General features: G+C 47.0%; 2 protein-coding genes across 2 annotated transcripts in view; one reads left to right on the forward strand and one right to left on the reverse strand.

The window, feature by feature from the left end:
- Nucleotides 1-624: 624 nt before the first annotated feature.
- Nucleotides 625-3,921, reverse strand: pax4 (paired box 4). Its single transcript, XM_077004582.1, has 5 exons — nucleotides 3,853-3,921; nucleotides 3,673-3,737; nucleotides 3,295-3,425; nucleotides 2,989-3,204; nucleotides 625-2,630 (listed from the first exon to the last, which is right to left on the reverse strand). The coding sequence occupies exons 2-5, from the start codon at nucleotides 3,719-3,721 to the stop codon at nucleotides 2,457-2,459; spliced, it is 570 nt and encodes a 189-aa protein (XP_076860697.1). The 5' UTR covers nucleotides 3,722-3,737; nucleotides 3,853-3,921; the 3' UTR covers nucleotides 625-2,456.
- Nucleotides 3,922-8,851: 4,930 nt separating this feature from the next.
- The window catches only part of snd1 (staphylococcal nuclease and tudor domain containing 1), a 47,855-nt gene continuing 34,855 nt past the window's right edge, over nucleotides 8,852-21,851 (forward strand). Inside the window, exons 1-10 of the mRNA XM_077006750.1 lie at nucleotides 8,852-9,104; nucleotides 10,723-10,872; nucleotides 11,278-11,398; nucleotides 11,809-11,890; nucleotides 14,801-14,961; nucleotides 17,110-17,201; nucleotides 17,755-17,913; nucleotides 18,603-18,709; nucleotides 18,874-18,964; nucleotides 20,864-20,968. Of these exons, the coding sequence (XP_076862865.1) occupies nucleotides 9,027-9,104; nucleotides 10,723-10,872; nucleotides 11,278-11,398; nucleotides 11,809-11,890; nucleotides 14,801-14,961; nucleotides 17,110-17,201; nucleotides 17,755-17,913; nucleotides 18,603-18,709; nucleotides 18,874-18,964; nucleotides 20,864-20,968 (1,146 nt within the window). The 5' untranslated portion in view covers nucleotides 8,852-9,026. The remainder of the gene's footprint in view (nucleotides 9,105-10,722; nucleotides 10,873-11,277; nucleotides 11,399-11,808; nucleotides 11,891-14,800; nucleotides 14,962-17,109; nucleotides 17,202-17,754; nucleotides 17,914-18,602; nucleotides 18,710-18,873; nucleotides 18,965-20,863; nucleotides 20,969-21,851) is intronic.

A 21,851-nucleotide genomic window follows, 5' to 3' on the forward strand; every position in this document is an offset into this window, starting at 1 on the left:
TCTGGCAGCGCTCCCCCGGACCTTAGACCTCGTTGACAACGCAATGCGCTCTGTACTGAAGCAATGGGCTTTCATTCCTCACTATTTTTTTATCAATTTGAAATATGGTGTCCTAATTTTGATCCTTCTCTTTGTGCTATTTCAGCTGTAACATGATCATTTGCAATAAATAAGAATACACCGACACCTATGTGACTCTTATTTATTAACATAGCCATATATAAAACCTTAATTGAGCCCTTATACCACAGATGTTTTCATTCTTTTGTCCATTTGTCCAATCAAATTGTTCATAAAGTACTTCTGAAAGCTACGAGTTTAGCCACTCATACCTGCCTGAGATGTTTGTAAAACCGAATGAGCCCAACATCAGTGCCTGATTTCTCTTTGCCGCCCCCTGCTGTTCCAATACAAAAATTCCAACCTCTCTAGCTTGAAGGTCTCTATAACCTCACCCAATATCTGTACAATTATCCCACAGACATGTCAGTTGTCCTCCTTAATCTCTCACTATCTAATATACTGCCCAGGGAATGAAAGATGACTCTCCCATTCTGAGAAATGAGCCAATCTATATTTTAAAAATCAACATTTATTTATATAGCGCTTTTTACAACAGTTGTCACAAAGCAGCTTTACAAGTGCCCAAGTCCAAGCGTCCAGTGAGCAAGCCAAGGGTGACAGTGGCAAAGAAAAACTCCCTAAGAGCATGAAGAAGAAACCTTGAGAGGAACCAACACTCAGTGGGGGAACCTGTATGCAGATTCTTCTTCTCTCTGACCAGAGCAGGAAAAACGAGCTTCATCCATGTACTGGCCTAGTGAGGAACGTTCTCTCAGTGAGCTGCACTGGGCCCATGGACCAATGGCAGCTTCAGTGTTCTGGGGCACCGGAAACAGCCTCATTTGAGCAGCTGAGGAGGTTCTCCTATCCAAGCAGTTAGTCCCTGGCAGTGCTGCGCCGTCAGAAAGCCAATGTGCTGACAGAGAGAAGGAAACAGCTTTGCTTCCCAGAGAATGAGGCTCTGCCAAACCTGTGGGAAAGTCCAACTGGTTTACTCCTAGTTCTCAACTTGTCACTTTTTAATGGTATCACATTAGGATTTGCAATAAGTCTGAGCATGTAAGTACATAAACATGTAACTGGCAAATGCAGGCAATGACATTTTAAAGGTGCATACTGAAAGGTCTAAAAAACAATTTGGTCTTGGGTTGCCAGATTGGCCAAAGGCGTGCGACTGGAACCGCTCATCGCCGTGGCTTTTAATCTTGTTCCTCTGTGCGCCACGAGGGGGGGAACCTGGGGCTCCATTTGTCATGTAGGACGATGAGTGGTGCACAGCTGGAGGATGGCGCGGGCCTACCGTTCACCGTCCAGCCGCTGTCCCCCGCCTTTAGCCCACTCCTCGTCTTGGCCCGTCCGTCTGAGAGGGACACCTTCAGAGGGACGGGCAGATGCCAAGGTCAGGACTGCACTCAGCGTCTCCAGTACCAAGGAGCATTCGTGGAATCCAAAGCTTACGTCTTGGCAATACACATTGCCAATATGTTCTCACTGGGCTTTTTCATATACAGTATACATGTAAAAGGCCTAAGGTTCCCCTTTTCCCATTATAAATATTAAGGGTAATACGTACATCAGGTTACATTATGAAAAACAGGTTAAAAGACTATACAGCAGTCCACATGCTGGGGAAATTCCTTCCCTTCAGTGTATGTGCCTTCTTGTGGTCATGTGACCAGTTATGTGACCATTCATGTCACCAGCAGCAAGTCAGTCACATATTTTCAGGTGGAACACAAAAACATTCATGATATTTAAAATAATTCACTCATGAAGTATTTTGTGTTCAGTGATTTGCATCCAGAACAGCATTCAACTCTTTAATTGCAGATATGGACAAAACACGATTGTTTAAGTTAACAGTTATATAGCTGAACTTAAGGATTTGGGACAGTTCTATTATAGAGTATTATATAAACCATAATGTTTCCCTTGAGGCTGCAGTTACCATTTCATATCATTTACCTTTATGATGTCTTGTGATAGATGGGTGACTGCAGGCAGCGTTTCTCTTGCAGACAAGTTAGGATAATGTCTGCAAAGAGACTCTGAGCAAAGAAAGGATTCACAAGAGGATAACTTCAGCTAAAGTGGCATTTGGTGGTGTGGTTGGCAAACAAAGCTGGTAGATATTGTACGTTAAGGAATTTGTACTCTCTGAGGAGCACCTTTCTCTAGCATCTCACTCTGTTCAGGACTGAAATGTGTCCTGCAGTGCTGCTGGGATCTTTGTGGGTCACTAGCTGTTGCCTGTTGATCCATTTTACCTAGAATGCACGAGCTCTGCTTTTCCTCATCCATTTTAGCACAAACTCTCCCTGCATGGAAGACATTCGTTCACTATTGAAATATGGTCACCAGTGAGCATCACTGTGTTTTGCAATATTGTATTCTTAATACAAAATTACACATACCAATACATATTGAATAGATATTGATATGTAGACATTGAATAAATATCTTTCTTTCCCTGTGATTATTGCCTTAAACACATTACCTTCATACATGAGTGGTTCCATGTCCACACCAGACTGAAGCTTCTTCAAAAGGCGGTTAATAGTAGATACCTGCAGGACAGATCCACCACAACTCACTGAAGCTTTACAAGAACAGTGGTTGATTTTACAGGATCGTTACATCAAGTTCATGAAGCCTTTATGGTGAGAGTGGATGATTTTACAGGCGCTACAGGATCTATTTTCAATTAAGCCACTTAAATAAATGATAGCAAGTTTGTCTTTCTTTAAAAAAAAACGTTTTATGTTATTACCAGTGATAAATACACTCAATGCTTAATTGAGGCCATCTGGACACAAGTGTTGTTAATTTGACACTGGCAAGTTTACACTGTCAAGTTTACACTGCTCACAGTCCACAGTGTTGGGTGAAGCCTACAGAAGCGCATCATAAGAGCTGGTTACTCACGCTAGGCACTCTGTCTGCTCTGCAAACACGCGCTGCTGAGAGCTTCTCGCGGATCTCCCAGGCAAAAAGCGTCGGGCTGGCGCGCTTGTACTGCGCTATGGTAGCGATAACGTCCGGCGTGAGAAGCCGCGGTCTGCTGCCTCCAGTGGCCCTGGGACCACAAAGGCCAGTGCGCTTATACCAGCGTAGGATCTTACTCACGCAGCCATTGGACACCTACAAATTGCATTTCGTTCACTCTTTCGGAAGGTGCTCGCACAGTTGCATGATGACGAATGAGTTCAGTAGGGCTGAGATCAGGGGTACCTTAAGGATCCTGGAGATCTCGCACGGGCGCACGCCCTCTGTCGCGAGCTCCACCATCATCTTCCTCTGATGGGTGGGCAGAGGGCGGCCATTCTGAAACCTCCCTCCAAGCTGATTAAAGCTGCCTTGATCTGCGGAAAATGGAAAGAGTATATTAGTTTTTACTGCGTATAGCCCATTCGTAGCTTCGGTCACTGAAACATTTTCTGACATTCAGGTTATAGCGTTACTTTTAGGACAAATCTTTCTACCCAAGCAGGATAAAACCATTAAAACACTAAAAGGATAGAATAGTGCAGAGCTTTGGTCAGAAAATGTTGCTTTTTTAACATAATCAACTCATTTTTAACATTTTAGAATAATAAATGAAATGCTAACCTTCGTTGGTCATAACCATATCTGTGTCGCTCATTTCAAAACGTCTCATCAGTAGATCAAGTTTCCTGAGACGAACGGAACAAGCTTTCACTACATGCATTTGTGATACAGGTAATATGCATGATCATTGAATCACTCACAATAATGGGTTTATGGAATCATTGTTAATCGATAACTTACTTGTGAGATTCTTTTCTTCCAGTCGGACCGCTGCCCTTGGCGAGCCCTTGGCGGACTTTGCGCGCTGGGTCGCACTTTTGTCGAGTCTGATGATACCCATGTCTTCTCAAATATAGCCAAGGACCCTTATCAAGGTGACGTAGCCCGCGCTCGGATAGGCTACAAGAAAAGCAAATATTGCTGCATCATCATAGAATGGCTCGTTCTCAGGTTGGTCCGTATATATACGACCTGTACAAAAATGAAAAGTTCGGCCACCCAGTCGCCCCTTGCCTGTGTTTTCTATGCATTCAAAAAAGGGGGCCAAGAAACCGTAAGCAAAAAAACGTCAGTTATATCGAGTGCATTACCCCAGTGGACATATAGTATATTGGTTATATTGGTGTAGATATAAGGCTGTTTGTTTGTTTGTTTTTTGCATCAGTAATATGTGGCCATAAATGGGTCCTGTTACTGTCTCTTCAGATGGGAAAAGGCTATAACTTATACTCCCTAAAGAATTAAGAAAGCAAAGTCCCCATACACAGGATATAACAGATGAAACTGTTGAGGGTTCTGAGTCAAGGTGCGAATTTGCGCTTTTGACGCATGTTCCTTCCTTGCAAGTCACTTCTAATTATAGCCACACTAGACGCTGGACGGTATTTCTTTCAGGGTGGCGTATGATTTCAGAGAATTTGACCAACCAGGTGAAACCTCTCGCCATACAAACTAAATCTCAATATAAGTCCCTGAACTGTTATTTATTTATTCTCACAAACGCTGGTGTGGGACAAATGGTCACGTGACTTGGGCATCATCCTGTATCAGTGGGCAGCAATAAGAATTCACGTCACGTATCATGCTAATCGAATTGAGTTTCTTTTGTTTTTAAACAAACATTCGAAAATCTGTCCTAAAGACGACTGCCATATGGTAAAGTGCTTTTGATAAATCATAAATCCATCACCTAGTCTCCTTTATTACATTTTCTTTCAAGCATAAGCAAATAGAGCCCGAGAGGCAAATGTGGAACAATTGTGGTTTTATTTATAAAAATACAGAGGCGTAAAACCATCACAGATGTCTCTTGCCTAGCCAGCAGATAAAATGTGCTGTAAAGGTTTCAAAGGAAATATTTGGAGAGCAAATATTAGCGAGAGAGAATCCACACAAGCCTCGTATTCAGTCCTGTTTAATGACTAATTGGGCATCATTAGGTAAATCTACACAGATCGAACACTGTGAAAATAACGCTTGGGATTTAAAATGCCATATGGCCCAAATTACATATTAACTTTTACTTACAACACAGTAATATTTGTCAGACTGGACTCTGTATTATTTTAGGGAGTGTCTAGGTTTGAACGCCAATATCTCCTTGCCAACGTGGAGATAAATCACTATAGCTGTATTACTTAAGTAGTTTCTACCGAAAAAAATGCGACGTTCTTTATTGCAGATTTAAAGCGCATACGGTAAGTGCATAAAATCTCGTAAAAGCTGAGCTGGAAGGCAAAAAGACGAACCTTTTGAGTGCGCAAATCTTAAGTGTTGAAAGAAATTTGTAACATTCCAGTCTTGCATGAATATAGATCTCAGTCTGTTCCAGAATCAGATATAACAGAGATGTTATCTGACTCGTAACGCTTTGGGTTTTCAGCGGTGTGGCGTCAGTAATGCAGTTAAACTCTTACATTTTATTCGCGTAAACGTGCACAGAAAGCTATCCAAACGCGCACGAAGGTGTGTCATGTTGGTGCAAGAATAGTTTTTATTTGGAAGACGCTTTTTGCATGGAGTGTATTTTTGAAGGAAGTAAGGTGGTCCTGGACATTAATGTGAGTCTAATGTTAACACCAGGTCTGGTGCGTAAATGACATAATCCGTGTCCACCAGGTCTGTTGGTGCTCGACTGGTCATTAGAACCCCAAACAAATCTGTTTTTGTTTGTTTTTGGCAAAGCTCAGTAAAAAAGTAATAATAAGAATTCAACTGGTATGTGAAGCATTTAGAGATAGTCATAATGTTTAATTAAATATATTCCTTATTACCCGACACGAGGTCCTCATCAAGGAGATCAAGTGTTATATTAAATCGTGGGTGAAATTTGGTAAGGGACTTGTTTAGCTCTGAAGAACAATAACATTTACAGAATGTATTATTGCACGGCTAGTATTTAACAACTGACAACATTTTGCTCGGAACAAAAACAAAGTAAAAAAGAAATTGTGTTGTTTCGGGTCGTTCCATAGTTTCCAATATCATTATTCTCCATACGCATAAATGTCAACAAATATGTAGGGTGTTTCGCCGTAACATAAAGAAAACTAAAAGAACAAATTACAAACACATTGTCAAATTGGGGAAGCGTGTTAAGATGTAAATGTGCCAAAACATTATTGACAATAAAACTAGTTATGACAGCCTGGACAAATAGCGCGGGAAAATATCGCCATCTCGTGGTGAGTAGTCATAGTGACATCAAATTGGGTTTCTTAGCAAATTATTTTACATACCAGTCGAGGTTTTTCATTTCTAAGACTAAAACATGAACTTCCGGCAGAAATTCCAATTCAAAACCCATACCTATTTTGGGCAGTTTGACTCAGGCCTGTGTATATTGTAACTTGTTAAAATTATATAATTATATACATTTACTAGATGAGAATAACTGCCGGAAATATTGAAGCAAACTAGACATATACCACATACCATCCTAAACTGTTTGAGTATACACTATAGAAAAAGACACTATGCACAATAGAAAAATACTTGCAAGCCTTGATTGCTATTTTGTAATTCCAATACACACTGATCTCTCTCTCTCTCTCTCTCTCTCTCTCTCTCTCTTTCTCTCTCAGGATTATGTTAATCAGTTCCATTTACTTGTTTTGAGGGAAAACGTGTGAGTTGCCAGCAGACTATATGAAACATGGAATCAGAGCATGTGCAAAAGTAAATGAACCACAGCTGCATAGGAAAAATCACTTGGGTAACAGACTCAGGTGAGGACAACAGGAAGAAGGTGGTGATAGCCCATCAGTCTGGAGAAAGCTACAAGTTCATCTCTAAAGGTTTCCAGCTCCATCCATCCACTGTAAGACAAACCATACAAATTGAGGGCCCTCAGCATCACAGCGACTGCCCATTGAATGGATGGCCATGAAATCTCACACTATTCTGCACCAGAAAAATCATCATTCAGGTAACGGCCAATCCACACATCACCTCCAGAGAGTTGAAGACTTCTCTGGCAGCATCTGGGAGAAATGTACATGCATCTACAACCAGGTGAAAAATCAATTGACGACATTCATGGGAGAGTTGTTAGAAGGACACCTTGGCTCTCAAGAAAGAACAAAGTTGCCCATTTAAACTTTTGCCAGAGAGCACTTGGACAAACCAGAGGCTTTCTGGAAGTTCATTATCTTGACAGATGAGTCCAAAATTTAATTAAATGGCCACAATCACAGGCACCATGTTTGGAAAAAAGTCAACACTGCATATATAGAGAACCTCCTCCCAACAGTGAAACATGTTGGGTGGAAATGTGAAGGTCTGGGCCTGTTTTTATGTCTTTGGACCTGGATGACTCCATATTATCCAGGGAACCATCAATTTCCAGGCCTATCAACAAATTCGTGACCAGAATGTCCTGCCATCAGTCAGCAAGTTGAAGCTGGGACGAAAACGGATTATGCAACAAGACAACGACCCAAAGCATTCCAGCAAAACTACCAAGGAATGGCTTAAGAGAAAGATGATTTGCACTCTGGATTGGCCCAGTCAAAGAGTGGACCTCAATCCCATAGAAATGCTGTGGCAAAATCTGAAGTGGGTGGTACATGCCAGATCTCCCTCCAACCTCTCTCAACTGGTGGAGTTCTGTAAGGAGACATGGGCAGAAATCCCAAAAAGCAGATGCAAGTCACTCACTTGTGGTTACAGAAGACATTTGGTTGAAGTAATGGCTGCAAAAGGTGTTGCAAGCTACTAACTAAAATAGTTCACATACTTTTGCATTTATCAAATTTTCAGTTTCTTGATGGAGAAATTACTTTTGTTGAATATATAATGAAAATATATTTCCCCCATGTCCCTAATCTGGAAGGTCTGCTTTACAAATTGTGTTTTGGATGTTAATTTACTAATATATATATATATATATATATATATATATATATATATATATATATGTTAGTGCTGTCAATTCCAGGTGCCACGATTAAAAGTCCTCACCAGGATATTTTGCTCTGGCTTCCTGGATTGTGTTGATTCCACTCATTTTACCTGGATTGCTAATTAGAAAATCTAGCAAGCTTGAGCAAAATCCTGGGGAGGACTTTTAATCGCGCACCTGGAATTGACAGCACTAATATATATATATATATATATATATATATATATATATTAATGTTGGGTGGTTCACAAACTTTCAAGCAGCACTGTGTGTGTGTGTGTGTGTGTGTGTGTGTGTGTGTGTGTGTGTGTGTGTGTGTGTAAACTTAAAGATATCACGAGGTAGGGCCATCCCTATTGGGTAACCTTAACTTTGATCATAAATAAATAAATCCTGCTACCTTTAACCTCTTACAAATCAGTCATGACCTTTAATTTATATGCACTCACTTTGGGTTAATTTTTAATGTACTACTGTTCTGAATTAAGTTTTATTTCAAAGCTATAATAAATTTTACATGTATGAAACAAGAGTACTCAAACATAACTATAATTCAAGTCAAGACAATTGTGGCTGGCCAGTGAGAAGTCTCTTGATTTTTAGTTATTTACCTTTTGAATATAGAATTTATATATAATTTAATAAAATACATCAAAGCTTTGTCGCAAATCCCATGTCACTTATTTATTGTCTGTAGATACTTTATATTTTCCACTTTAAAAAAAAAATCTGTGCTGACGTGTCGCACCAGCAGCTGAACCGGATGTTGCTGGTCCAGCTTTATTGCGTCACAGTGCAGCTGCCCTATTCACGTCGCGCTTTAACTCCACTGACCCGGAAGCGCAACACTTTGACGTGTACATCCCTCGCATGGTTCCGTGTGCTTCCGGATAAGCGAGCGTGATCCGCCGTGCTCAGCCTTTTCCCCTTTGGGCTTTTACTAGAACAGTCACAGAAGACTCTCGGTTCCGTACCTGTTTCCCCCCTGAACGGAGTGTTTAAACCAGTGGACATGGCGGCTTCGGTATCTGCGCAGGCTCAGGCGAACTCGGCATCGGTTCCGGTGCTGCAGAGAGGAATAGTGAAGATGGTAGGACCATGGTGATCAGAAGTGTGGGAGTACTGGGAGTACTGGTACTAAGACATGTGTGCATTGGGTCGATATGGACTCGTGCTGCACCTCGGCACCCTTAACCAGACGAACCCTGTTCAGTTGGGTCAGAACTCGTGAAGTTAACCGTCGTCTTCAGTTTCGTGCACGATCCAGCACCAAGTTTGAGTAACTTGGGGAGCTGTTAGCCAGGCTGCTAGTACTGGGGCAGTGGTGGCCGGACAGCCTACTGGTCACGGTACCGACGGGTTCTAGCGTCAGTCGCCCGTCTGAAAGTGTCGCTGGCCACCCAGGTCGCTTTAAAAAACCCACACCGCGCGAAACTTATTTTAGGATCTTACACACAGGGTCCATAACGAGCCCATGGACACGACGAGCCCGAACCAGGACTGTAGGGGCTGGACGCGGCGTGTTGGGTCAGTGTGGGGAGGTGAGGGGGTCCAGTGTGGGGGGGATGAGGGGGTCCAGTGGGGGGGGGGGTAGTACTGGGGCAGTACTGGGTCCAGTGTGTGGGGAGGTGAGGGGGTCCAGTGTGTGGGGAGGTGAGGGGGTCCAGTGTGGGGGGAGGTGAGGGGGTCCAGTGTGGGGAGCTGAGGTCCTTCAGAAACGCTGAAGTAACTCACATAAGTCTGTAGGATTCTTCGTTGCATGTGCGTGGCCAGAAGTCGCTGAAGTGTAAAAAAAAGCTCAAACTTGGCTGTTTAGTTGTGGAGTCACACGTCAGGCGTATTTCATAGTTCATTTGCAAAGTGTCAGATCGGTTCAGAAAGTGTGGTGAAACCTCCCTTTTCACATGTAGTGATAAACATCTGGACGTAGCCCTGAGCAGGAGTCTGTCGGTGCAGTGTTTACTTCAGGCGCCTGAACTGACACGTAGCCCTGACTCGGTCCCGCTAGCTAACGGTACTTCACGAACACGCCATCACGTCGGGAAACTCCTCGGCTGTTTTTAATGCCATGTTCTTGTAACCTTTCAAACATTAAAAAAGACAGCCTGCTACACATAGCTAATTGTAAGACGTCGTCCTGAAGTAAAGGACTGGTTGGTTTGATGTGTTCGGAGTGGATGAGCACACTCGTCGTGTGTCGCATTGGGCTGTGCGGTCGGGAAACGGAGATTTGTGATATTTTCCTGCCCTGATTAACGTGACCTACTGGACCCTTTACGGGCTTTACAGCCAGCCTGTAATTATGTCGCCAGTGCTTTCCCAGTTAAAAGGAGCTCTGGAGAGTTGAGTTTGCAAGACTTGCTTTGCTGAAGGAATACTTTCTCTAAACTGTTTGAGTATACACTATAGAAAAAGACACTATGCACAATAGAAAAATACTTGCAAGCCTTGATTGCTATTTTGTAATTCCAATACACACTGATCTCTCTCTCTCTCTCTGTCTGTGTGTGTGTGAGAGACTAGCTCTGTGAAGTTGGGTAAAATGGTCTTTTTTTTTTTTTTTTACCTACAGAAAACCTGTAAGGAAATCAAGCATGTTAATGAGACTCAAACAAACCTTGATTTTATTTATTTATTTTTTTGCAAGGGTTGTCCATGAAAGTTAATAAAGTCGTGTTAAGTAAAATGTTCTCCGGGGTCTCTTTCAGGTCCTGTCTGGATGTGCCATCATCGTTCGAGGCCAGCCGAGAGGCGGCCCTCCCCCAGAGCGACAGATCAACCTCAGCAACGTCCGCGCCGGTGCCCTCGCCCGCCGAGCTGCCCAGAACCAGCCCGACATCAAGGACACGCCCGACGAGGTGCCGTTCTGTTTTCCATGAGTTGTTAGAAAGGCACAGAAATGAGTCTGTGACTTTGTGTAACTACTTTGATGGTATAATTTAGAGGCGTTTTTCTGACATAATGGAGTTTTCGTGCACATTAGGAACAGTGTAAGGTAGAGGTAGTCCTATCTGAAAGGTCTGGTGTGGCTACAGTGTGTCTCCAGCCATGCTGGTGTTCACCCCATCCAACTAATCACCTGCTCGAAAACTGAAACCATCTGATTAATCAAACAAGCTGAATCAGTTGTTTTCAAAAGCGTAAACCAGAAGTTAATGAATAAGAGGATTGCTCCCCCTTGTGGTTTGTGGTTGTTACTGCTCAATACTAAGTGTTTGGTGTTGTGTGTGTGTGTGTGTGTGTGTGTGGGTTGTCTTCTACAGCCCTGGGCTTTCCAGGCTCGTGAGTTTCTGCGCAAAAAGATGATTGGAAAAGAGGTGTGCTTCACCGTGGAGGTCAAAACCCTTCAGGGCAGAGAGTATGGCATGGTGTACCTAGGAAAGGGTGAGTATTGGCTGGGATTCCTTTGCTTTGAGCATTTCAGATGAGCAGGTTAAACCCCGTTTTCTTGTTAAATTAACACATTGATTCGGATTCACAAATGGCACTCCAGCTTATGTACACACACACACACACACATACAATCACACTGATTTTATAGTGCAATATATCCATCAGGGTTCTCGAGGTAAGAGCTGATCGGAAATCAGCACACCCAGAAAGCGTGTGATGTATTGTCTGCAGTCTCTGATCTGATTTCCTTGGGCAGCATGTCATGCCTTTCAGCCCTTGGGTGTAGCGGGGCTGCTTTCTGAGAGGGTGGCAAAAATTACGTTACGTGAAGAAGCGAGGACCGACTTTCTGCGGTGTCATCAGTCACGCAAATGTCGCTGTCTGTCCTGTGCTCCCCTCAGACACGTCTGGAGAGAACATCGCCGAGTCGCTGGTCGCCGAGGGCCTCGCGACAGTGCGCAGAGAGGGCATCAGAGGCACCAAGTAAGTTCTCCAACCTTCTTTGCTTTCGCACGGGCGTGTCTGCGCGCCGTGTAGGAGGTGTAGCAGTACCTGTACAGCAGATTTGGTCATGCCCTGGATATTTCATATGGCTGAGTGGCCACACTAAACAAGCAGTCTCACGAGGGTGAGGGAGATGTGTGCGTTTGCACTTTTTCTCGGTCCAAAGCGCATCAGCTACAAGATGCGCACAGAACTGATCCCCCCCCCCCCCCCCCCCCCAACCGAATGAGTTCCTTTCCCTCCTTCTGCTCCTGCGGTTTTTCCTTAGCTGTCATTTTGCAGTTTGCTCATGACCTGAATTGGGAAAAATCCATCGAAGCTTTTGGCTGGCGTTTCTTGATCTCGAAAAAGGCAGAGATCTGCTTGCCCGCATTCACCCGTATCCGTGGAGCTTTCACCCGTATCCGTGGAGCTTTCATCCGAATCCATGGGGCGCTACCCTCCCCCATTTACTTTCCCCTTTGCATTTGCCACTTTGTACCCAGAGTTCCTTGCTTGCCTTCTCGCTCACACCCGTGAGGGGAAAGAGTCATGTTCCGTTTGCGTTCGGGTAAAGCGTGTCATTTTCCGTTTTAATGTGATGGCACCGATGTGGGGCGTCACTGGGTCATGCATCATAAAACATAATGGGCACGGAGCTTTAATTACCTGTGTGACATTTCAAATGTAAAGGTTGTAGTGGTGATAATGGGGAAACGGTAATGGGCAGTGTCGGAGGCATTACGGACGTACGAGATTTACGCCGAGATCGAGCACGGTACAGAGCAGAGGCACGTCGGCAACTTCGTTTAGGCCGTTGGTGCGGACGTGATCCAGCGTGCTGGAGTGGGCACTCGCTGGTGCTTCCTCCTCTTCCTGAGCTTAGTCAAAGCGGCCCTCTCTGGAGCCCTCCTCCCATGACGGGGGATCTGGCGACACCCAACAGTCCATCCATGGTGTGGCCCTCCCTCGTTTTCCTCTCCGCCCGAGCGAGCTTCTGGAACCTCTAGGTATATGCCCTGGCCGTGTCTTGGGTGAGCGGTGCAAGGGACAGGGCCAGCGCCCCGGCCTTTGTGGCTTTCTTCATCGCTCCTCTTTCTTTCTCTGCCTTCGTCTTCCTCTCCCACTTTTTCTTTCTCCTTTTTCTCTTCACCTTGAGTCGGAATGCGAGATTTGGCCGTGGTTGGGCTCATGGAGCTCTCGGCATTGCTGTGTAGGACAAGGGCTCCTCTCCAGGTTATGTAACGCACAACAGGCAGCCAGAAGCTCAGTGCTGAACGTGGGTGGTTTGAACCACCAGTCACTTGGTACTTGAGTAGTTTCGTCTTTTTTCACTCTCTCTCTTCTTTCTTCATCTTGGCATTGAACGGTCAGCATAAAATAGGCTTATGGAGGAAATGAATCCCTGTGTCCGGTGAGGACCTGGCTTTGCCCTGTTGGAGCGTTGTAATGTGTCTTCTGGGGGCTAAAGATCCACAAAAGTTGAGGCGGTCCTCTTGGGCAAAATTCATTTCTTACTTTTCCCCTTCCCTTTTGTTTTTAAGGGTCATCTTGTCCCTTGCAACTGAGTTACAAGAGGTATTGGCTGAAATCTTCCCTTATGAAATTGGACAACCCTTCCAGAAACCGATTCATCAGTCAATGGCTTTTACGTGAACAGACTTGACAGGATTCGTCCAGACGTTCCCCGTATTGTCCTCACCTGTGGTGATCTCTCTTGTCTGCACCGTAGGCATCATTGTGCAGTTGTCTGCAGTTGTCATTCACAACTTCAATTTCACATATCAATCTCTAAATAAAAAAAAGAACACTGTTTCATGATCAAGCCGCTAGCAGAGGTACTCAGTGCAGACTGGCAGGACTGCCCACAGATAGTGGAGTAGTAAAGTTCAAACCCCTCACTGCTGGACTTGAGCTACAGTTTGGATGTTCTTAATCTTCAACATGAGCAATGTTACATAAAAATACCTCTAAAGCTGTATGATGTATGATGTCACTACCTCCACAGACATCTGAAGAGGCGGCCCCTAAAATTTTTTCATGCTTGTTGTGATTAAAAGGACCATAATACATAGAATCGTCCCTAATATAAGATGATCGTTACTCTAAATGTCATGTCTTAACGGAGAGTACTCCGTTATTCCATATTTGTGGGTTTCTTTAGGCACTTGCGCACCCGTCTTGTTTTGGAGGTCTATATAGCCCTAAGAATCGGGTTTTTATACTCGCGATGGGGTTTCAGGAATCGGGCCAAAGCAAATTTGATGGGTTCATTTCGTACCCTTCATAATTTGCAATTATTCTTTTTTTTGTGTGTGTTTCTGTCTTATTTTTTTAACAAATGAACTGTAAATGCATTTGCTTATATTTTAACTTTCATTTCTCTCTCTCTCTCTCACACACACTCACACTCCCCTCTGCAATCCTCAAGTCTCTGCGTTCGGCAGGCCTGTGTGACTTAAACTGATAAGGACTTATTAAAAATCAACTGATGGCCGTGCGTCGTGGTCAGACATTTTAATTTTCCTTAAGATAATGCGGCCTTTTTGAGCAACAATGGACTTAATTGAAACATGTGTTGGGGTTTGATAATGAACTAATGCATTTGAAGGGGCTGTCAAAAGCATGTGGGCTCTCTGAGGACCCTGCTCTTTGTGAACCAGTCTTTAATCTGGGCCCTGGCTGAACGCAGTCAAAGCCGTTGAAGGGCCGGCCCGCTGAATGCTAGCGCCGGATCACAAATGTCAGCGAGAGTTTTGTCCTACGTTGTTTGTTTGATGTTGCGCTAAACTTCTTTTAATGTGTGCCAATGAAAATTTGTTCGGAGTTGAAACTCCACTACGCGTGCAAGACTTCAAACTATCATTTCAACTGCATAATTGTGTGTGTGTGTGTGTGTGTGTGTCTTAGTCCCGAGCAGGTCAGACTGTGTGATCTAGAAGATCAGGCGAAGGCTTCCAAAAAAGGCCAGTGGTCTGAGGGGGGTGGAGCTCACACCATTCGAGATCTGAAGTACAGTATCGAGAATCCTCGCCACTTTGTGGACTCCTTACACCAGAGACCAGTCAACGGTGAGACACGCCCCCTCCCCTCCATCCTTCTCCCTGTCGCTATGGTATAGGGGGTTTTGGGCCAGTGTCCCTCTTCCCAGGCTGTTTCTAGATGCCCTGAGTGATCGTTGGCGTGTGCTCTGTGGAGTGTTCGCATGCTCCCCCAGACCGCCTCCGCCCTGCTGCGGTTTCTCCTCGTTTCTCGTCGCTCGGAGAACATCGTTCTGTCGGTGAATTTTTCGGTCGGGGACAGAAAGACGATTTAACGGCGCACGTTTGCAACAAGCCTTTAGAGCAGCCGTATGAGGGTGGGGACGCGCCGACTGGAGCTCGTACGGTGGCGTGAGGTCATGTAGTGTCCAGCAGGACCGAAAGGGACCAGCTGTTTCCTGAAGGCGCAGGCTTCTCCTAGCGAGTCCGCATGGGTAAACTCTGCACACGTAACACCCAGAGAGGGAGGTTCTGAGTGACCCCCACCTCCACCGTGAGCTACTTCTTTACATACGGTAGCATCACCGTGATGACAGATTCCACCTGTTCTCCAGATAGTTGGCGCGCAACAAACTACTTCAAAACCGCAGAATATAGTGTTAGCCTAGCATTGTATTGGTAGTTGTATTGGTAATAAAACCACAATGTGACACAAATGTGAGTCGGATTTAGTCTGAACAGAGAAAACTCACAGATCTGACGAGGGTTAATCAGAACCAGCAGTGTGGGGGAGCAGGAATGGGCTACGGCTGCTCATGACACCGCCCGACTAACTCGCAGCCAATCCCAGGGCCAGTAGTCGTGTCTGTGTGCGTCGAGCCTTGGAGGGCATTAGACTGGCTGTCTGCACCGTGACCTGAGGAAGTGGCTTTGTAGGTGGAGGACTGAGGCACCAGTGAAAATGCGTTCATGTGTACAGCGAAGGAGAGGTCGGCGGTTCAGTGATGTTGAAGGTCAGCGTCCGGATGTGCGTGGCAACCAGTCATTACTACTCTGTAAGCGTGCACAGGTGTGTAACGCACCTGTACGATGGGTGCACCTGTTGGAGTAGATGGAGCTGCTACAGTAGGGGGCACCCTACTGTAAACAAATATAAACCTAGGAATCCGTAATAAAAGATACAGATGTTTAATTCTTAGCTAAGACGTTGAAGAACACCGGTTTGGTTCCAAATTCCACGAGGGGAAAAGCCCTCGAGGTCCACTGGCTGCCTTTTTCAGTTTAAGAAAATAAAGCATTCTTGATGAATGGCTTTAATATTCATTTTCTTGGGTGGTTAAGACTTTTGTGTGCTTGTGTATTTCATTTACGGGAGATTTTAGTGCCTCCGAACAAGTAGCATGTAGGTGGATGTGTGTGGCTGTAAAATTAGCCGAGCAATAATGGCGCCCACCCCTGTGTAGCTGTGAGGTAAAATCACCTGAGTTACAATCCTGCGGCTCCGCATTCAGTGGCTAATATCACGGTGAACGCCGTGGTCTACATGTCTGAACTCTCCACCCTTCTGACTTAAGATGGCGTGAGGCTATTGGCCTTAGCAGCAATATACAATATGGAGGTTTTATTACAAATGCAAAACAATAAGCGGGCCACTGAATAACAAAACGTCAGGCTCTGGAGTGGACCGCTAGCGAGACGCACGTATGCCCTAACCGTTGCAGTACTCCGTTAAGTACTTTAAGTATTCAGTTAAACACTCCGTTAAGTACTCCCTCTGGTCCAAACACGGCTGTCTGTGTCGTGCGGGGCCTTCCATTCGCCCGGCGCATATCAAACACAAAGCGAATTACGGTTTTGCCTCCTTTTTTTTCTTTTTTTAACGTGAAACCGTGGAGCAGCGCTGGTGTGCGTGCTGTGATGACCCGCAGAAACTCCAGAGGCGGGTTAATTATTCGTTTCTCTGTGGGTTGCGTGCCAGCTGCACATATATTACGCGTCCTTGGAGCGGGAGATCCTCCTCCTCTAGCGGGTTCTCTTGTTCCTCCGCCACGTGCCTGTTTTGATTGTTATTCTTTCTCCCTTCTAAACTTTCTCTCTCTCTCTGTCTCTCTCTGTCTCTCTCTCTCTCTCTCTCTGTCTCTCTCTCTCTGTCTCTCTCTGTCTCTCTCTCTCTGTCTCTCTCTCTCTCTGTCTCTCTCTCTCTGTCTCTCTGTCTCTCTCTGTCTCTCTCTCTCTCAGCCATTATCGAGCATGTTCGAGATGGCAGTGTGGTGCGAGCGCTCCTTCTTCCTGATTACTACCTGGTGACGGTGATGCTCTCTGGAATCAAGGTGGGCTCTTATCTTTTCTAGAGCAGAGGTTGCCAGCCCTATGCCTGGGAATCCACTTTCTGGCCGAGTTCCTCTCTGTGCCTGACCCCTGAGTTTGAGGTTTTGGATAGCTGGTTTGTAAAATAAGGGCTGGAACTGACCTCCTCGGTGTGGTGGATCTTCTGTATCGGGGTTATTACTGCTGCTCTAGAACACCAGTTTATTCATGCTCTCACTCCGTCACCACTGATCATCACTCTAGAACAGGGAACCTTCTGGACAGTGTGAGCACCTTCAAAATGAATCGGCTCCATACCAAAATATCATTTTTATGACCCGTATGGTTGTATTCAATTGAATAAGTATGCCATGAATAAGTACTCGTACAAAAAATTCTGATTTATATTACTGGAAAAAGTGTGTGTGTGTGTGTGTGTGTGTGTGTGTGTGTGTGTGTGTGTGTGTGTGTGTGTGTGTGTGTGTGTGTGTGTGTGTGTGTGTGTGTGCGCGTGTGTGTGCGCGTGTGTGTGTGTGCGTGCCTTTGCTTGACTTTTGTGTGGCTTTTGTGCCCCAGTGTCCCACGTTCAAACGAGAAGCGGACGGAACGGAGACTCCCGAGCCATTCGCGGCCGAAGCGAAGTTCTTCACCGAGTCCCGTCTGCTTCAGCGGGATGTGCAGATCATCCTGGAGTCCTGCCCCAACCAGATCATCTTGGGCACCATTCTCCACCCGGTACGACCTCCTCCCATGCCCCGCACCACCGCCCGGCCCTATCTTGGTCGGGTTCCGAACGGCGCGGTGCTGACCAAAGGCCACATCAGTGCCACACTGATCCTTTTCGTTTTAAATAAAGACCTGGTTATAGAATCAGTAGCTCAGGTTAGAGATGTCCAAGCAAGAATGTACTGAAAACAAGGACAGCTGGAGATGACCCCACATCAATCTTCATCCTCTCATCTCTCCTCTGCTCAGTTAACTATGAACATTAGATGCTGTTACTTTCAGCAGTAGAAGGCGAGATGGGGGTCGGGGCACGGGGGTCGGGGCACGGGGGTCAGGGGTCGGGGGTCAGTTATGCCACAGATTCCCCCACTTCCACTAGTGCTCTCCAAAGCTTCCACCTCATCTTGTTTCCTCTCGTCTCGCAGTCTGAAAGGCTTTAACGGCTCCCTCAGACCTCCGTCTCGAGCCCGTCTTCTGTCTACTCTGTAGCTAGGCGGCTTTTAAACTCTTAGTTCATGTCCGTGCTGATGATGTCGAGAGTGGACTCCTCTGTAAACATCCTGTAAACTATCCTGCTGCCATGCCAATTGCTATTTTGGAGTTTGACATTCTTAAGAGTGTGTTTTTACATGCGTGTGTGTGTGTGTGTGTGTGTGTGTGTGTGTGTGTGTGTGTGTGTGTGTGTGTGTGTTGGGCAGAACGGGAACATCACGGAGCTCCTGCTGAAGGAGGGTTTTGCGCGCTGTGTGGACTGGTCCATGGCCGTCTACACGCAGGGAGCCGAGAAGCTCCGTGCGGCCGAACGGTCAGTCCCCCCCCCGTCACCAGGGCTCTCGGGTGCTCAGATACCCAAGCCCTCGGTGGGGCCTCCCTGTAAAGGCCTCTGAGCCCGGCGACTTCTCCGCACGACACCGTTTTCATTTCCGCCGCTGCAGCAGGTTCACAGCCGGATGTTTTTGCCCCCCGCAGCTCGGCGAAGGAACGCAGGGTGAGAATCTGGAAAGACTACGTGGCACCCACCGCCAACCTGGACCAGAAGGACCGACAGTTCGTGGCGAAGGTGAGTGTAAAGGGGCGGGGCCAACCAGACACCAAGAGATGGGGGCGGGGCGTGGGGACGCCGACCGATTGGGCGTCTTTCTCGCGTCTTTCTTTAAACGTTTTTGGCCTTGCCAGACGGACGCTGGCGTACACGCTTGCCCTGCGGTTACGAACGTGATTTGACGCCGTTAAAGTCGGATCGGTTTCCCCTCTGTCAGAAGGACGGCCGAGCTGGTTTGAGCAGGACCGGACTGTGTTGAGTACACCAGCCGGTCTCCGTGCTGGAGCGTGGAGCGTGTAGGCGTCTGGCCAGAGGTGGCGGTGAAGGCTCAAGCCTGGAGACCCGTACCCCTGCACCCAGCTCTTGACTGGGAAACGTAGTTCTCCTGCGTTTGGTTACATAACGGAGGTCAGCAGGAAGCGTTTCTACCCTTGGCCTCTGGAGTCGGCGGCTCCCAGCAACAGCTGCCCCCTCGTCCGTCTCTCTTTCTCTTTTTCCATCCTTCTCTCTTCTCTCGTTCCTCCACACTCTCCTCTTCAGTCTGCCCAGCCGGTTTGGGCACCCGGACGCCCGCCTCTGCAGTTCTGAGCTGCAGGAGTCTGATGATTTACACGAGGAAATATGCTACTAGATATTATCGTTGTTTTCTGTACAACGGGTCAAGTCCAACATCTCTCATTATGCGCTAGCTCATTTTCGAAGCACGTGTTGTGGCTTCAATTATGCTGACCGCATAGTCATTCTGGGCAGGCGTTTAGTAACGCGTTCGCACAGTCGGGACCCTGAAGGCGCAGTTCTGGCCGTGGCCTGCGGGTGGCAGTAGGCACCCACCGGCCTGCGCTCTGCAGAGGCAGAATGAGTCACGGAGCTGGAGGTCCCTGTTGGCAGCCTGCAGTGAGGGGCTCTGCATATGCAGCTGCTAATTAACCAGCAAATGTGCTGGCCAGCCATTTTACAGCAGCGTCCACATTCATCTCCACGCTGGTCTCCACCTTCATTTTGAGATGGGGAGATATAAAGTGGCAGAGAAAGATATGACCTCGCGCGCGCGTGTGTGTGTGTGTGTGCTAGGCTAATAGGCGAGTGATCTGGCACACAGTGCCACCCTGATCCTGCTGCGCCTAATCTACCCGTCGCCAGCGGAGACCAATCCTGCTTCCCCGCATTTAGTTGGGTGTGTGTGTGGGGGGGGGGGGGGGGGGGGGGGGGGGGGGTGGATGTGTGTGTGTGTGTGTGTGTGTAGGTTTGTGGTCGGGGTGTTTAAATAATGCTCCGCCGCCCGCTGGAATCTCTTTAATCTATTACCCACATCTGTCCAAATGTCTGGCCTGCTCTGCTCAGAGAGCCAAGATCTTCATAATTAACAGGAATGATGTGTTTGCTTGTTTGAAGTCGCTGGTTTGGGGCGTCGGGAGAGGTCGTCAGTGGTCTGGGCCTCGTAGCGCCGCTCGTTTGGGCCACGTGCACGGCTCATGGGGGACGCCGGGACACGGTTCGTCCTCTCGGCCGCTGATGGAGCGCTGGAGTTCTCCGTGTGTGTGTGTGTGTGTGTGTGTGTGTGTGTCCTATTGCTCGGTCCTCTTTGCCGCTTAGTGTAATAGCGGTTTGTGGGGCGAGAGGATCGGATAGCAGCCGAGGGGTGGGGGGGGGGGGGGGGGGGGGTGCGTCAGCACGGAGTGGGTGGAACGGTTTTCTGCCGCACACTCATTCTGTGTCTCTCGTTTACTCCCTCTCTCCTTCCCTCTCTCTTTCATTCTCTCTCTCTCTCCTTCCCTCTCTCTTTTTTGAACTTGGCTCATGTGTCGGATGTACAAAGCTGTTTCTGTGGCAACAAGCTATGCTCTGTGTCCTTCAGGTGCAACAGAGGATCGCTTAACCTCTTCCCCCCCCCCCCACACCCCGCCCCCCCTCACACAGGTCATGCAAGTTGTGAATGCAGATGCCATTGTAGTGAAGTTGAACTCCGGGGAGTACAAGACTATCCACCTGTCCAGCATCCGGCCACCAAGGATCGAGGGCGAGGTATGCGTGCGTGTGCGTGCGTGCGTGCGCGTGCGCGTGCGTGTGTGTGTGCATGTGTGCGTGCGTGTGATTCTGATGTTCCTCACCACTTTATGCAGCTTTCACGTGGAGAGTACAGTCGCTCTGCTCTCCACCAGGGGGAGCCAACGAGGCCCCAAACCTCACCCCCTTTACCTGTCACCCCCTTTACCTGTCACCCCCTTTGTGGCAGAGGAGTGCTCAGTCTGTCTCAGTTGCTGTGTGTCTGTGCTCCTTCACCACACGTCTGGTGTTTCTGTGCCTGCTGAAGGCAGTTTCCCTGCAGCGTGTGACTCGTGCGTGCACCACCATCCTTCTGTTTGATTGTGCTGGAAAAGAAATCCAGCACACCCTAAATCTAAGTGCCTACCTGAACAGGTATCTCTGTGTGTCTGCGTCGCCCTGCTTGTGACCCCTGACCTCTCCGTCCTGGCTGCTGCTGTTTGGTGTAAGAGGATGAGAGCGAGGTGGTGTAGTCCTACGGATACGATAAAAATACCCCGCCACGTCGTGCTGTAGCTCCGTATCTATGGATACGGGCTTCTGACGAGCAGTTACTGAATCCGTTTAGATCCCAGTAGCTGAGCACGGGTTTAGTAAGATCAGTGGGAAACTGTAAAGATTAAAACAATATTTCCAGAGCTTTCCCGGGATCTTTTACTTCAGACATGAGCCAGAAGAGTGTGTGTGTGTGTGTGTGTGTGTGTGTGTGTGTGTGTGTGTGTGTGTGTGTTTTAAAGAAATCTGGAGAGGTGTGTGAAGCGGGCGTGTTTAATGAGCCCGTTCACGAGTGTGCAGCAGAGTTACCGGTACCTCGTACCGCCCGGCGGGCGCGAGACGTGCGAGAGCGATACTGCTCCGGCCG

This window comes from Brachyhypopomus gauderio, chromosome 5, assembly GCF_052324685.1.
Source record: "Brachyhypopomus gauderio isolate BG-103 chromosome 5, BGAUD_0.2, whole genome shotgun sequence".
Classification (NCBI taxonomy): Eukaryota; Metazoa; Chordata; class Actinopteri; order Gymnotiformes; family Hypopomidae; genus Brachyhypopomus; species Brachyhypopomus gauderio.